This window comes from Acomys russatus, chromosome 12, assembly GCF_903995435.1.
Source record: "Acomys russatus chromosome 12, mAcoRus1.1, whole genome shotgun sequence".
Lineage (NCBI taxonomy): Eukaryota > Metazoa > Chordata > Mammalia > Rodentia > Muridae > Acomys > Acomys russatus.
The window spans coordinates 47,700,369-47,717,513 of record NC_067148.1 but is presented as its reverse complement, the minus strand read 5'-3'; the positions used below and the strand labels follow the sequence as shown (position 1 = coordinate 47,717,513).

General features: G+C 40.4%; 1 protein-coding gene across 10 annotated transcripts in view; it reads right to left on the bottom strand.

Moving 5' to 3' along the window:
* Pam (peptidylglycine alpha-amidating monooxygenase) overlaps positions 1-17,145 on the bottom strand; it is a 179,339-nt gene that overhangs the window by 12,412 nt on the left and 149,782 nt on the right. For all 10 annotated transcript variants that reach the window (XM_051154406.1, XM_051154408.1, XM_051154407.1 and 7 more), the window contains 5 exons: positions 8,958-9,030; positions 7,492-7,702; positions 7,062-7,262; positions 6,415-6,530; positions 2,873-2,972 (listed from right to left, as the gene is read on the bottom strand). In XM_051154406.1, the coding sequence (XP_051010363.1) occupies positions 2,873-2,972; positions 6,415-6,530; positions 7,062-7,262; positions 7,492-7,702; positions 8,958-9,030 (701 nt within the window). The remainder of the gene's footprint in view (positions 1-2,872; positions 2,973-6,414; positions 6,531-7,061; positions 7,263-7,491; positions 7,703-8,957; positions 9,031-17,145) is intronic.

Here is a 17,145-nt window from a genome sequence, read left to right as displayed (position 1 = left end):
GATACATTTTTGTTGAGGATTAAACAATGGCTTACTAAAACAACAACAACAAAATCGTATTTGAAAGAAAAAGACAATGCCATATTTCTATAGTCTTTTTCATTGTTAAAAGAGTAACATATATATATTAAATCCTAACTTGTCAGTCATTTGAGGAGTATCTATTTATCTTTAGTTTTATTTTGGTCTGCCCATGCTTTTAAGGTCCCTGTTAAAACTGTAAGTGCTAGCCAGGCATGGTGGTGCATGCCTTTAATCCTAGCACTTGGGAGCAAAGGCAGGTGGATTGCTGTGAGTTCGAGGCCAGCCTGGTCTACAAAGTGAGTCCAGGACAGCCAAGGCTAACACAGAGAGATCCTGTCTTGAAAAACAAACAAAAAGCAAAAACAAAAACAAAAAACCACCACCAACAACAAAAAACCCCCAAACCCTGTAAGTGCTGAATGCAACTTTTACAGGGCAAAGGTGAAGTGACTCTGGGGGACAGAATGGGCCGTTGGGAGGCCCTTCCATAATCTTCGCTGGATTAAGAAATGCCTATAAAGGCTGGAAAGCATGCTTGGGTATGTCTGTGTGGGTACTTCCAGGGATACATAGATCTGACTTAACCGTGGATCATTTCCTGTATGGGACTGATATGACAGCTTTACTGCACTGTGGTAAATAGATGGCAGGGCCTTGGGAGACATAGGGCTGTGCCTCAGTGGTGCCTACCACTCTATCCCTTTTCTCTGCTTCCTGGTCGTAAGCTCCTTAGTGTCACATGTTCCAGCTGCTATGATTTTCTGTGCAAACAACCAAGGACGGATCCCTTCTGAAATCATGAGGTAAAATACACTCTTTCCTTATGGGCATTTTTGTTACATATGTGCAAAGATTCCTAATGGCTGAATCTATATTCACTATATTCTAATTTTCTTAGCTCAGAATAGTAAAATTTACTCAAAGGTTAATTCCAGACTCAAAAGTTACTGAATACAGCATTGGCCAAATGGAGATATAAAAACCTACATTATATCTGATTGAAGTTTATAGACTCTTGGTTTTACTTTTCTTCTAATGATTTGTTTTCTTCAATTTATGCTGTTATTAACATAATTTTATTAATCATGTTTTCACGTCCTTATTGTAACCTAATTCTACTATCTGCTGCAGGTTTTGATACTTGAAATTTGTCATCCCTAATTCCTTTGCTAATCACCACTGTCTCCTGTTGCTTAGACCCCACCATATTTAAAAAGCATTTCTGGATATAGATGTTTTTGGCCAAGTAAACATTCAATGAACTTCAGATAAGGAACACTGTGGCTTACAGCCGGAAACCAGCATGCTTTTAACGATGTCCAAGTTGAAGGGAGAGAATTCTAACATCAATTTAAGAATACAATGCTGGCATCTAGCCTCTTCTCAGGCAACAGTACCTGCAGCAATCTAGGACACACTGTGAGTCCCTGGCTATCACACATCTGGGGGACCAGTTTTCCTCTGTGAAGTGAGTTAACATTTAAAGAAAATTTGGCTATATCATCCTGCTCCCTACCCTCTTTTCTCGGCTTCTTGCCTAGGATTCAGAGAGCCCGCTGAGGGGCTCATGTTGTGAAACCTCACCCATCATCCGGCCACTGTAAGGGCAGACCCCGCTCCTGCTTCAGGGGCTCTGATTCCTATCTTCAGGGACTCCGCCATTCTTTCTCTCTCTGCTGCTGGGGCCTGAACTCTCTTGAGAGTTCCCGCCATGCTGTGCCTCCCATCTGTCTATCCATGGCATTACTAACTTTTCTAACAATCTTCTTACTTCCCAGTAACCCAGCTTGATGTCCCCTTGAGCCCCCTCCATAAACCTAGCATAAAGTAATCTCAGTGTCCATTTGAGTCTCCCTCCTCACGCCCGAATCCAAAACCTAACCACGTGTACGCGAACTGGCTACATTCTAATGGAGCAAATCTGTTCTTTTTTTTTTTTTTTTTTTTTTAATCTTCTGAGTTAAATACAAATACAGAAAAATCAGTATTTGGGAGGAAGCTGAGGTCCAAATGAGAAGCAGAAAATGACTCTGCTTGGGCGCACGTGTCAGAGAAGGATGCTGTTGTCCCCTGACGCACAGCATTATGGAGAGCCATGAGGGGTGATGTCTTGTGGCAACAAGTCAACGTCTGCTTTGCCAAAGCTGTCTCTCCCTTCTGTAAGCAAGCTGGAATTAACAGTGGCTTTTAAAGTAACAGACGTTACTTAACACATCAGAAATTTCCTGTGAGTGTCTCTGGAAACAAGGCAATGACTGCCAGGAAGAAAAAAAAAAAAAAAAAAAAAAAAAAAAAAAAAAAAAAAAACCAAAACACCAAACCCCTCTCTTCATATTTAAAAAATTACTTTCATCCCTGAAATAGATAGCAAATAAAGACCCCGCCCCCCGCTGCCCCTCTCTCTTCCCGCTTCATTTCCCCTCTATTTTGTAGTATAGGGAATGGAAAGCCTAAGATGCCAGACATGTGCCAAAGACCAACCCCCAAATCCCTTATATCCCGATTTCCTATTCCCAACGCTTTAAAAAGGAGAACAAGAGCAAACGCTTTTGTTTCCCATGATTTCAAACAAGAAAACAGATGAAAAATTACACAGTAAAACACACACACATAAGCCGGGCGTGGTGGCGCATGCCTTTAATCCCAGCACTCGGGAGGCAGAGGCAGGCGGATCGCTGTGAGTTCCAGGCCAGCCTGGTCTACAAAGTGAGTCCAGGACAGCCAAGGCTACACAGAGAAACCCTGTCTCGAAAAACCAAAAACCAAAAACCAAAAACCAAAAAAACCACACACACACACACACACACACACACACACACACACACAAATGAAGAAAATCCCAACATACTTTCAGTCAGGGCGAACTTCCACACGGTGTTTGTGTGGGCGTCTCCAACGTATACAGCCCCGTCCTCAGAAGCAACGATATCATGAGGCATATCAAAGTGCTGCCGAATGCAAAGAGATTCGTTATCGTGGCGAGGCTTTACTTAAATCCATTACAGAACAGCAGAAAAATTAGTCACGGCATGTAACTACGATGAAAGCGACCTTAATTCACATTACAGCAGCCCTAGGCAAAGGCAGTCATTCATCGAGTCCTGACTACGCTAGGCACAATCCTAGGCACTGAGAAACACTAAGCGGCCCGTACCACTGACTTGGAACTCTTCTAAAAACTGAAAAATTCATAGCTGGTTTATGTCGTGTTGTGTGTCATATGTAGGCTTACCTTTTGCGTTCTTATTTCTTCTATCTAAAAAGAAACTTACTATTAGACATCTTCCATGCATGCATACCAAGCAATTCCGAGTACTTTTGCTTATGTCCCCCTCACTCCTCTCAACCCTCTCTCCTCCCCATAAGTCCCCTTCCCATAGTTATCATGTGTATCTGGTTTTGTTTGCGTCGCAATCAGCTTAGCTGGGGCTATCTATGTAAGTATGGATTTGAAATCTCCACCTGAGCCTGGCCGATTCACCAGTGCTTACATGATTAACAGCAGTAAGGCCTCATTTCCCATAACTTATCAGTAGCCAGTGGGTCAGCAGTGGGGGACCAATGGTGGCAAGGAAGCGCCTGCTTCCGTGATTGGTTGTTAATACATCCATTCTCTTCTTTAAGGTTAAAGTTTTATTATTTTAAGATTGTGTTTATATTTGTACGTGTCTGGGTGGTGGTATATGTATGTGAGCACAGTGCCCAAAGAGTTCCAAGAAAGGCTGGGCGTGGTGGCGCATGCTTTCAATCCCAGGACTCGGGAGGTACAGGCAGGATGATCACTATGAGTTCAAGGCCAGCCTGGTCTGCAAAGTAAGTCCAGCACAGCCCAGGCTACACAGAGAAACCCTGTCTCAAAAAACAAACAAACAAACAAAAAAGAGTTCGAAGAAAGGGCATTGGCTCCTTGGAGCCAGAGTTACAGGTGGTTGTGAGCTACCAGTGTGGACGCTGGGAACTGGACTTTAGGGCCTCTGCAAGGGCAGACACTGCTCATAAGTACTGAGGACAGGCTCCGTGTCGACAAGTACAGTTGCACTGGGCTCATGACTGGGACAGCCATATTATATCCAGCAGATGTGCTCCCTTGCCCTTCTTCCTATCTATTTGTTCTTTCTCTTTTCTTTTCTAGAGCATTCCCTGAGCCTTAGAAGTGGTGACATAAACCTTATTGCTGACCACTCAACCTTCCCTTATTCTGGGCACCTTGAGCAGTCGTGTGCATCTCTGCATCCAGTGTCTTTCACTGTAAAGAAAGATTACAGGATAGAAGACCCAGACTTAAGTTCACACAATCAGAGCTACCTCATTAAAAAATATTTTATCTACACATGTTTACATGCACTTTCCCTAAAGATTTATTATGTATTCAATGTTGTGTCTGCATGTACAACTGCAGGCCAGAAGAGGGCACCAGATCTCATTGTAGATGGTTGTGAGGCACCATGTAGTTGCATGGGAATTGAACTCAGGACCTCTAGAAGAGCAGTCAATGCTCTTAACCTCTGAGCCATCTCTCTAGCCCAGCCACCTCATTTTTAACAAAGATGCTGAAAATATACACAGGAGAAAAAGACAGTATTTTCAGCAAATGGTATTGGATTTCCTGTATGTCCATATGCAGAAGAAGGAAATCATCTTTATTAGTCTTAGTAGCTTATTTACCTTACACGAACATAGAGATCAGACATCAGATGTAAACATTTTTAAAGGATGCAGTAGTAAAAGGGAGAGACTCAAACTATGTGAGGGAAGAAACAACAGATAAACATAGAGAGAAGGCAGCAGAAAACACGACCTTTGACCTCAATAGTGAATTGTTATGCCACATTATTTCTATTACCCAGATCTTGAATCCGTATGATGATAAACTCAGTGGGCATTCTAAGAGATCTGTAAACCTGTTACACTTTACTGAATCAACGCAGAACACTTTCTCATGTGTGTGGGGAAGTGCTATTACAAATCGTTTACTGAAAGGAAGAATAAGTTTTTTCTTAGCAGCACTCTCTTCAGGCTCCCTGGAGTGACCCGCACAGTGTGACTTACTCACCACCGCACGTCTGGTGTTCAGGAACAATGCTCAATAAAACTCTAGTTCAGACCTATGCATATTATTGTAAGTGGAAGTCTCTTGCTTATCACTTAAGTTTTGATGTATGAAAGTACATTTCAATTAGAAGTTAATAACCTAGTTGATACAGTACACTGTCACTAAAAGGACCAGAAAGACAGATATTCGGATCGGACAAATTGTAAACCTGAAAGAATAGTAATATTTTCTTTTCTTAATCAATAAATATGAGGAAGTTAGCTCAGAGAAGAATAGCTCTAAAGATCAGATAATCAGTGCAAATTCAAAACACTGGGCAGGTAACATATGTATCCTCAACATAATGACTTTTCTTCTAAAAGACGCAATGGTGTCAATGTGCTTGCACATTGCTTTTTAGAGAAAATATCTTCCGAAAAACTCATGCTTGCAAACTATCAACAGAGACCCAAAAGACGAGAACTGCGATGGAATCCTTAGTGGCTATTCGTTGTGTTTCATAGGCTCTAACCTTTGCTAACAAAGGTGGACTGTCTTTGGTCATGCTTACATCCTTAAGATCCAGTCCATAATCTACAGTTAACGTTGACAGGACCCAGACTCTGCATCTTCTTACAGAGCACTTTCTAAAATTCTGAGGCATTTTGAAGATCTTTTTTTTCTCATCTGGCAGTCTTGGTATCCTAACAGTCAATTTAAGAATTAAAGCATCAAGACAGTCTTTGTTCGGTAGTTTGTGGTTGTTGCATTTTGATCTAAGTAAATCCAATAAGCTTTTCCATATTTTGAAAAATAGCCATTGCCTGAGCATTTTAGCAGGCTATCTGTACAAATCACTGTTAAAATATATAGGGGCAAGCTATTGAGGAGCCTTTAATCCCTCGCCTACCCAAATCATCAGAATTTGAATAGGTATTAAAGTCTTAACAGCAGCAACAACAAAAATATCCAAGCTGCTTGCTGGTGCTAAAGGGAACTATGATAGTACATTTACAATGTGGTTTCTTTACCACTTGAACAAAACTAGGGAAAAAAAACCTATCATCTGTCAATGAATGTATCTATATTGACTTGCTACATATAGTTAGTTTAAGCTTGCCGTCATATCCACTTTGCTACAAAGTTAGAACTCTACAGGCTAGTGTTCATCTGGAAATACAGATAGTCTAGGGAAAGACAAGGATATCTATTTTAAAGTAAACATCATAACAAGATATGACTGTCAAGTCAGCTAAGAAAGTTATTACATCTTTGATGTTTAAAAGAAAAAAATTGAATATTGATATTCATATTTTAATTTTATTATAAAAATTCTACTAGGCAGTGTATGCAAGTACCTTGCGTACTGGCTTGAAGACATCTATAATTTCCCCACTGGAAAAGTTCATCACAAATCCTTGCACAGGTTCTTGGTCTCCAAAGTAAGGCTTCCCATTTACAGCAAAGAGAAAACCTGTGACAAGAGATGTACCCTTTCTTTAAAGTATGGATTAAGCTTGGCTTTTGAAATACAAGCAATGAACATCATGCAAATAAACAATGTAGTTGGGGTTAACCTGGTCCCTATATTTGCCAACAACATTCTTAGAATATGTCCTGTGAGTTACCAGATCTGGGCCAAACAGGTGAGATGATTAAGCTTAGTGTATTAAGAAAATCAGAAGCTGAGGGGCCTCTTCCACTTAGGAAGCGATATCAGGGTACATAGTTCACATGTATATTGGAATATAGGGAAATAGAATATGTATCCTCAGTAAGAATGAGGGAATGTCAAGTTATTAAAGCCAATCATCTCAGAGCATCTGATTATGTTTTGAAAACTATGTGGTGTTTGTCTTCCTACAGCAAGAGGAAGAGGAGAATGCAAAGATGGTAAGGGGAGTTGCAGTACCCAGAAGAAATAATCTGATTTTAGGCAACTCCATCTTATAAACATGAGACATGTATTTCAGATGGTTAGAGACATACAATAACAGTGAAATACCTGGTATATAGGAAATTGCAAATACATTTCTTCCAAATGACGGGTGCTTAATCTCTCTCACAAATTCTTTGGTGTCAGTTTTGAAACATTGGATCCGGCCATTTTCCCTGTCTGCCACACACAACTGGTCCAAATGAGGCACAAGGGCCAAGCTGTGAGGAACACTGAACTGGCCTGGCTTAGGACTGCTCCCTGAAGACACTACAGAACAACAAAGATGACAAAAACCTCAGATACACTGACAATAAAGCATTTCAAAGTCTGATGTCACAGCTTTGTAAATTTCCAAATCCATGAAAATAAGCCATTTACATTTATTGACTACAGACACATTACAGATTATATATAAAAAAGTCAAATCCATGTGTGGTTTTTTTGGTCCTACTGACTCAGAGTTCTGATTAGACATCAAGAGAGTTGTAATGGGTACCTTCTCCCCACTGGGTGATGAACTTTCCGCTTGGGGAAAACTGCACAATCCGACTGTTGCAATAACCATCTGATACAAAGACAGCCCCACTGCTGGGGTCCACGGCCACATCAGTGGGCTGGCAGAAGTGGTTGTGGTCACTACCAGGTTGCATGCTCCTGCCTAGGATTAGGAGAGGGCCTTCTTTGCTGTGTGGGTCCAACTTGAACACCTTTTCAAAAAACAACAAACACTTTATCAACTTTTCATGATTATGGCTGACACACACTCACATAATGAAGATCATTTGAAACAAATTAGAGTTATATATAAATGGCAGACAGAGACTTATTCAAAAGAAAATGCTTTTAAAATTCAATCGGACCCTAGAAATCATCTGTCCTAATTCTCATTTCACATTTAGACATATGGAAATTATTTCCCCAAAGCCTTCCAGTTAAATAGCAATTAGGAACCTGTATTTAAATAATGTATTAATCTCCACTTCATTTTTTTCTTCTTTAGGCAATACTGCAATGACCAGATAGCACATAAGGCATAGGTATTCACTGATGTTTGAAACTCTTTGAAGAACATGTTGGGGACTCACTTCTAAGTCTTTGAAACTCTCCACTCTTTCCTATATATATATATTTTTTTAGCTCTGTATCATCATCATTATGTTTAACAAGCTTATCTTCTATGGGTGTGAGGCTTTAAGTCAATTCCATGATTAAAATATAGTATGTTTTGAAGAAGACAAAAGTTTGATGTTCTTACATACTTAGTAGAGACTTTGCCTTAATTATAGAATATTAAGTTGGCTTAGTAAAAAAGTTATTAAACATAAGCAAAAGTTAAAAGAAAGGAAGAAATAAAAAAAACTTAAGGAAAGAAAATAATAGGCAGTGAAGAAAGCAAAGAAGAAAGGCTCTGTAGATATTATGTGGACGCTCCACACCTGGCTGTTAGCATCCTGTGAGCTCAAGGAGAAGAGAGACTTAATAACAGGTTGAATTTTCCTAGCAGAGTACAAAACGAAAAAAGTTGAGTTGATGATGGATATAGCGTGAACATTGGTGTTTTCTAAATTCCTCTTCAATTGTGATGGGAGCAGGAAGGAAGTAGGCCATCACAGAGAAACCTCATGAGAAAGGTCGGTGTCTTTGCAAGAGGAGGAGGCACAAGGGTTTGCTCTCTTTTCCTTCCTCATGGAAGGATACTTTGAGAAGATGGCTGGCGGGAAGCCAGGAGAGAGCTCACAGCAGAATCCTACTGCACTGGTACCCTGATCTCAGATGCCCAGAATTTAGATCTGTGAGAAAGGAATTTGTTGGTGCACTGCACTTACTAAGATATGACTGTCCCTTTTTCTGTTGTTGTTACTAATTTTTTTAGCCATAGAAAAAGTTTCAGTAAAATCCAGAGCATTTTGAAAACCAAAGCATCTTAGCTTCTATGTGAATACTGCCAAGTGGGACACCCACCTGATGAAGAGCCACATCTGTGACCCAATAATTTCCATCTTTGTCTATGCTCAAGCCATGTGGCAAATAAAACCTGAAAAAAAAATTGTCTCAGTTATAGTTCTCCAAGCATAGCTGAGAGAAATTTAGTTGTAATTAAACCATAGAGCAATATACTTTTTATAAAATAATAACAGTATATTTATATAATTATAGAAAAGATCAAAATGAGTTGTCAAGTGAATTGTTTAGAACAGGCAGAGATCTCCTGTGACAAAGCTTAGGCAGAAGTTATCAATCAAATTAAGATCTATAAAGGACACATAAAATTATAAGTATTTACTATGAAGTATGCTTTATCATGTAGCACAAATAAGATCAAGTCCAAAGCAAGGCTTTAGATTAAAAAAATATTAATGTTTCAGAATGTACACAATACAAATTACCTTGAGAAATAATAGTGGAGTTCTATAGTTGCAGTAGTTAAAATAAAGTATAACAAAAAATAGTGTTACGGACTTTTTTTTGTATGTGAGTGTTGACGATGTAGGCACATACACGAGTGTAGTCAGAGGTGACGTCCAGTGTATCTCAGTGCCTTTCCATCTTATTTCTTAAGATAGGGCCTCGATTGAACATGGAGTTTACCACTTTGCTAGAATGGTGAGTTTCAGGAAGTTACAAGGGTCCTCATGTCTCTGTCCCCTTGCCCCACCTTGGTTTCAGCACTGGGGTTACCAATGTGCACCGTGTCCAGCTTTTATGTGGATTCCAGGGGTCCAAACTCTGGTCCTTACAGCAAAGACTTTATGGACTGAGCTACCTCTCCAGCCCCGTGATAGCATGCCAACATAAAGCCTCATGTATGTGACTTAAAAGCTTTAAGAATGGCTGTGGGGCAATGAAGCATAAAGACCGTGACTTTCAGAAGGGCAGTGGCCCTCCAGGCAGAGTGGATTGGTTAGCTGGACAATCATTAGAAAGAGACCAATCTACGTAGCATATCTAACTGATGCACGCAGAGGCCCACAGGATTGGAAAGCAGAATTAGTGAACACATGGGAAATACACGAAGGTGGCCCCATTCAAAGGCCACCTGAACATCCTAGCCTTCTCTGTCTGCTTCTAGCCTCAGCAGGGTATTGGCACCAGGATTTTTTTTTTTTTTTTTTTCATGAGCCAAGTGCATAACACTTTGGTCTTGACTAATTGACTGAACTCGATGCCTGTTTTGGCCACTGAAAGTGTGGCTTTCATTTGCTTGCCACATTGACACCTTGTTGTTGGCCAAGTTGACTTAGCAACCATTGTCCTACCTTCCATGTTGATTCTGTTCTGAGATGAGGATGACTCTGATTATTGGCTATAGCTCTAAAGACAGAGGCTTAAACATACAGTAGAGACGGCATTATAATTTGGCCCCTGACTTATCTGAAAATACTATTTAAAAAAAAAAAAACAAACAAGCTTCATTATAGCAATCTCTTTTTGTTGCGGTATTCAAAGCAGAGGGTGTCTGCGTTTCAAAGAAGCCGGCCTTCCCTGGGCGTAAGCAGATGGAGTGGGGCATAGTCCTGAAAGCTGCCAGGTTATAATGGGTCAGGCTAACTCTGGAAGCAGGTGTCGCTTTCTTTCAATGACCATGAATATCAGCCAACTGTTTTTGCCTGCCAAATGCCATCTAGGAATCTGACCAAATAATGAGTGGTTTCAGATCCAAATTACATGTGCAAGCTAAGGGAAAGCTAAAAATGGTGTTTGTTTTGTCTTCACTTTTTGATGGGAAGGGAGGTCTCTCTTATTCTTATCAGTGATTACTTGGTAAGTTGAGTATATAATTTTTATGCAAAGGATTAAAAAAAAAAAAAAACCAGTCTAGCTGACCAAGAGCTTACTTCATCCTAGATTATCAACAGTCATCTCAACCCTGACTACAATAGTCACTTGGAAAGTTGTAGTAGCATTAGCCATAGCCCAGACCAAGTCACGATAGAATTTTTAAAAAAAATATAAAATACCAAATGAACATTGCTTATATGTATAATATATAATATAAAGAGATATGAAAAACAACCCATAGCGTTTAAATAAAGCTAATTAACAATCTAGGATAACAAACAGTCTTTGTAGTAATAGTATTCGTGTAGTGGGAATTTTGGTTTCTTTAGAAAACCAGTTATGACATGTGAATATGTTTTTGTGTTAATCCCAGGTATGGAATATGGGGCTGCTTCAGATTGTCCACAGCCGCTAACAACGATTAGCTCAGGATCTAGGAGCTGTGTGATTTCTTCAGATAGTTTTGAGAGTATAGATGGGAGATCCTGCTATCTTCAGATAGTTTTGAGAGTATAGATGGGAGATCCTGCTATCTTCAGATAGTTTTGAGAGTATAGATGGGAGATCCTGCTATCTTCAGATAGTTTTGAGAGTATAGATGGGAGATCCTGCTATCTTCAGATAGTTTTGAGAGTATAGATGGGAGATCCTGCTATCTTCAGATAGTTTTGAGAGTATAGATGGGAGATCCTGCTATCTTCAGATAGTTTTGAGAGTATAGATGGGAGATTCTGCTATCTTCAGATAGTTTTGAGAGTATAGATGGGAGATTCTGCTATCTTCAGATAGTTTTGAGAGTATAGATGGGAGATTCTGCTATCTTCAGATAGTTTTGAGAGTATAGATGGGAGATCCTGCTATCTTCAGATAGTTTTGAGAGTATAGATGGGAGATCCTGCTATCTTCAGATAGTTTTGAGAGTATAGATGGGAGATTCTGCTATCTTCAGATAGTTTTGAGAGTATAGATGGGAGATTCTGCTATCTTCAGATAGTTTTGAGAGTATAGATGGGAGATTCTGCTATCTTCAGATAGTTTTGAGAGTATAGATGGGAGATTCTGCTATCTTCAGATAGTTTTGAGAGTATAGATGGGAGATTCTGCTATCTTCAGATAGTTTTGAGAGTATAGATGGGAGATTCTGCTATCTTCAGATAGTTTTGAGAGTATAGATGGGAGATCCTGCTATCTTCAGATAGTTTTGAGAGTATAGATGGGAGATCCTGCTATCTTCAGATAGATAGTTTTGAGAGTATAGATGGGAGATCCTGCTATCTGTGGGAAGGAGTAAGCTTTGTCACAAGTGGGAGCAGTCTTGGTGGGCTTTACCCTTGGGCACCCCATGAATAGCTTGTGACAGACTGAGTGGAGCCATCCTGGGTTTGGAATTCTGGAAGCAGACCTGGGAACCCCACCTGGTCTATTGTCTTTCTAATGGACCCTCACCGGGAGAAGGAGCCGGTCCTCCCCACGTGACTGAGGGAGTTGGGGAAGAGAAAAAAACAAAGTCGGCTGCAGGGAGAGGGTGCAGGAGCAGCGGACAAGCTGGATCAGCACGCCGGCCAGAGAGACACCTAAGGATCCGTCCCGTGGAACGGCTACCGGAAGGTTCACTCTTTCGTCCCTTTAACCTTTTTCCTTCTTTTATAAGCTAGTTGGGTTGCATAATAAAGTTTAATTGATAAGAAACAGAGTCAACATCTGGCGCACGACGTGGGGCCCGATGGGTTCCACAGTCCCTAAGGGTACGGAGGAAGAGTCAGTATTCGAAGGTATAGAAATGCTGTTTCAGGGTATCAGCAAAGTTGCAACTGCTGTTGCAAAACTTTTTCCTGCATTATACTTAGAGGGAATTCTCTGTTTTTTCATTGTCCTTTTATTACAATATTTCATGTTTAGAAGGATTAAAAGAAAGGCTAATGACATAGAAAAGCCGGAAGGGGCAGTAAGTTCTATCCTTTTGGAAAAGATTGCAGATTTGACTGGACAGATGGAAAGGCTGAGGAAAGAAAATGAAGGGATGGGAAAGCAGAAAGAATTTTTGGTAATTGGTAGTGATGAAGGACAGGAAATAGAGAGACCGGAAAGCCAGAAAAAACCAGAAGAGTCAATAAGCTCTATCCTTTTGGAAAGAATTACTGACTTGACTGAACAAATGGGCAAAATGCAGAAAAAACTGGAAGGGTTGGAAAAGCAGAAGGCACCTGTGGTTAAAAAGGATGGAGAAGGTCAGAAACCAGAGGCAAAGGAAGCTAGACCGACCAAAAGGTCTTTGGAAGTAAATGTCCCAGTGGAGGATACCTCCACAGTCGCCCAGACACCTTCAGCTTTTCCAGTCACTGTAAGACATGTACCTGAGCAAAATGGTGCTGAGGGTTATGAAATGGCCTGGCGTCCTGTAGACATGATGGATTTAAAACATTTTAAGGAATCCGTCGTCAAATATGGTATGCACTCTACATTTGTTAAACAAATGTTAAATAGCTGGGCCACACAAAATAGACTTGTTCCCCAAGATTGGAAAAATTTAGTTTCAGCGGTATTGGAAGCAGCACAACAGTTACAGTGGTTATCATGGTGGCGAACAGAGGCTATAAAAATAGAACAGGAAAATACGACACAGGGAATAAATATTAATAGAGATCAATTGCTTGGTGAAGGACAAGATACTAATATTAGAGAACAAATTCAAGCTGAAGATAGGGTGATTGAACAATGTCGTAAGGCAGCCTTGAGAGCTTGGGAGCTGGTAGAGGAACCTGGGAAAACCACTATTCCCTTTACTAAAGTGTTCCAAGGACCCTTGGAGCCCTTTACAGAATTCTTGCAGAGGTTAGGATCTGCAATGGATAAGGTGATGCCAGATTCTGACAACAAACAGGCATTGAAACTTATCATGGCTTATGAGAATGCAAATGCTGACTGTAAGAGGGTGCTTAGACCATTAAAGGAAAGAGGCGCTCCACTAGATGACTGGGTAAAGGAGACAGTTAATATCAACTCTCAGGAGTATCAAAATAATATTGTGGGACAAGCTTTAGCCAGAGAGCCCAGATATCCTAATACTCGGTGCTTCAATTGTGGTAAAATTGGTCATGTGCAAAGAAACTGTAGAGATAGAAGGCGCAATAACCCAGGAGAAAACGTAACTCGTAGGAGAGAACAAGGAGGTTCTGGTTATGATGGTAATGAGGTGCCAAGATTCCCAGGGTACTGTAGTCGCTGTGGGAAAGGGAAACATTGGTCTCGGGATTGTCAGTCTAAGAGAGATGTGCAAGGCAATATCTTGCCGACGGGAAACGGCAGGAGGGGGCCATCGGCTCGGGCCCCCATAAACAATGCCAGCCGAATTCCTTTGGCCAGTCAGGAAGTGACAAACCCACAGGAAAACGGGAACTGAGTGTTAGTGATCTAATGCATGCTACTGAAGGCAGTGCAGCCTTGGATCTGGCTTCAAATATGTCTCTTACCCTATCTCCCCAGGTTGAATGTTACAAATTAAATACTGGTGTTTTCGGACCTTTGCCTTCAGGCACAGTAGGAATGGTTCTGGGAAGAAGTGGGCTGACTTCTCATGGTTTTATTGTGCATCCCGGTATTATAGACGGAGATTCTAAAGAGGAAATAAAAATCATGGCATGTGTGAAAAAGGAGATGAAAATCAATGCCGGGGATAGAATTGCTCAACTCCTACTGTTTCCTTACATTAAGGGCAAAGCCGCTCCAGTGGAAAGGACTGGTGCATTCGGAAGCACAGGGACCCGGGTGTTCTGGCAAACAATAATTAATGATCAGAGACCTAAGTTAATTGTACAATTGAATGGTGTTAAAATAGAAGGCTTGGTGGACAGCGGAGCCGATGTCTCCATCATTTGCCAGAAGTCTTGGAACCAAAATTGGCCACTTAAGAAGGTTTGTACAGAAATTGTAGGAATTGGTAAGCTATCTCAAATAAAACAAAGTGTACAGTGGCTTGAGTGTGTGGGACCAGATGGGCAGATAGGGAGGCTGAAACCCTATGTGGCTGACATTCCCATAAATCTATGGGGAAGAGACCTCTTACAGCAATGGGGTACTCAGATTACTATTCCTGCAAATACCGTGATAAACAAGGTTGAAACTATGGGTGAACTGGCACACGCTTCTGGGGAAGAGATTCATGTAAGTGATCAGGGGCGACTACAAGCTATGCCCATTGTCCAACCTCAGAACTCTTCAGGTTTAGAGTGTCAAAATTTTTAAGAGGGGCCACTGCTGAGATACCAACCGCCTTGCCCCTAAAATGGATTTCAAACAGACCTGTATGGCAGGAGCAGTGGCCCTTAACAAAAGAAAAGTTACAGGCGCTTCACGGTTTAGTGAAAGAGCAGCTGGAGGCTCAACACATCGAAGAATCATCCAGTCCCTGGAATTCCCCTGTGTTTGTGGTAAGAAAGAAATCAGGTGGATGGAGAATGATAACAGATTTGAGGGCCATAAACAAGGTGATTCAACCCATGGGCTCACTTCAACCTGGAATTCCTTTGCCTTCCTTGCTACCTAGGTCTTGGCATATAATTACAATTGATTTAAAAGATTGTTTTTTCACCATACCTTTACATGAGAAGGACAGGGAAAGGTTTGCTTTCTCAGTACCTACTCTGAACAGTAATTCTCCAATGAAGAGATATCATTGAAAGGTACTTCCACAGGGAATGTTGAATAGCCCAACTTTATGCCAGTATTTTGTGCAGCAACCTTTAGAAATAATTCGTAAGCAATTTCCTCAATCTATCATATACCATTACATGGATGATATTCTGCTAGCTGATTCTGATCCTAGTGTTGTAGAAAAAATGTTTCAGGAAGCACAAAGAATTCTACCATGCTGGGGATTACAGATTGCTGTGGAAAAAATACAAAGAGGAGATTCAATTACCTATTTAGGCTATAAAATAAGTGAACAAAAAATTCGACCACAAAAGGTACAGATCCGTAGAGATCAATTGCAAACTCTTAATGACTTTCAAAGATTATTGGGAGATATTAACTGGTTAAGGCCTACAATTGGGTTAGCTACCTATGAGCTAAGTAACTTGTTCCAAACTTTACAAGGGGATTCGGATTTAAACAGTCCTAGATGTCTGACCGCTGAGGCAGAAAAGGAGTTAATTCTGGTGGAGCAAAAACTTCAAAAGGCATATGTGGATAGAATCGATCCTGAACTTGGTTGCATTCTGGTTATTTTGCCTTCGAAACATTCTCCAACTGGGCTTCTTATGCAAAGGGAAGACAGGATCATAGAATGGATATTTCTGGCAAATAAACAGAGCAAAAAATTGAAAACATACATAGAGAAAATTTCTGAATTGATTACAAAGGGAAGAATAAGATTGCGCCAACTGTCAGGGATGGACCCGACGGAAATTGTAGTGCCTCTTACTGATTCTGAGATTATGTCTTTATGGGTAATTAATGAAGATTGGCAAAAAGCTTGTAGTAACTATTTGGGAGACATTAACAATAGATACCCAAAAAGCAAACGTATACAGTTTATAAAAAGAACTAATTGGATCCTTCCAAGTATTGTAAAGAGGTCACCAATCTCAGGGGCACCCACCTTTTTCACTGACGCAAATAAATCAGGTATGGTTGGTTATAAGTCTGAGAAAATGACCAAGGTGATTAAAAGCCCATTTACCTCAGTTCAAAAATCAGAATTATATGCAATCCTTATGGTATTGTTAGATTTTCCTGAATCTCTTAATATAATTACTGACTCTCAATATGCTGAAAGAGTTGTTTTGCATATAGAAACTGCTGAATTTACTCCTGATAACACAGAATTGACTACCTTATTTATAGAACTGCAACAGGTCATCAGAAGCAGAAATTATCCCTTGTATATTACTCATATTCGATCCCATACAGGTTTACCAGGCCCATTGGCACAAGGAAATGAAGAGATCGACAAATTATTAATAGGTAATGTATTCGAAGCCTCAAAATTTCATGAAAAACATCATGTCAATGGTAAGGGGTTGAAGAAAAGATTCTCTATCACTTGGCAACAAGCCAGAGAAATAATTAATAAGTGTCCTTCATGTTCCTTATATAGTCAACTACCATTACCTGTGGGAATTAACCCTAGAGGTAACAAAAGGAACGAAATTTGGCAGATGGATGTGTTTCATTTTGCAGAATTTGGGAAAATGAGGTATGTGCATCATACCATTGATACATATTCAGGTTTTCAGTGGGCAACTGCCTTAAGTTCTGAAAGGGCTGACTGTGTGATTACTCATTTGCTGGAAATAATGGCATTTATGGGAATACCTGCACAAATTAAGACTGACAATGCTCCTGCATATGTGTCCCTTAAGATGAAAAA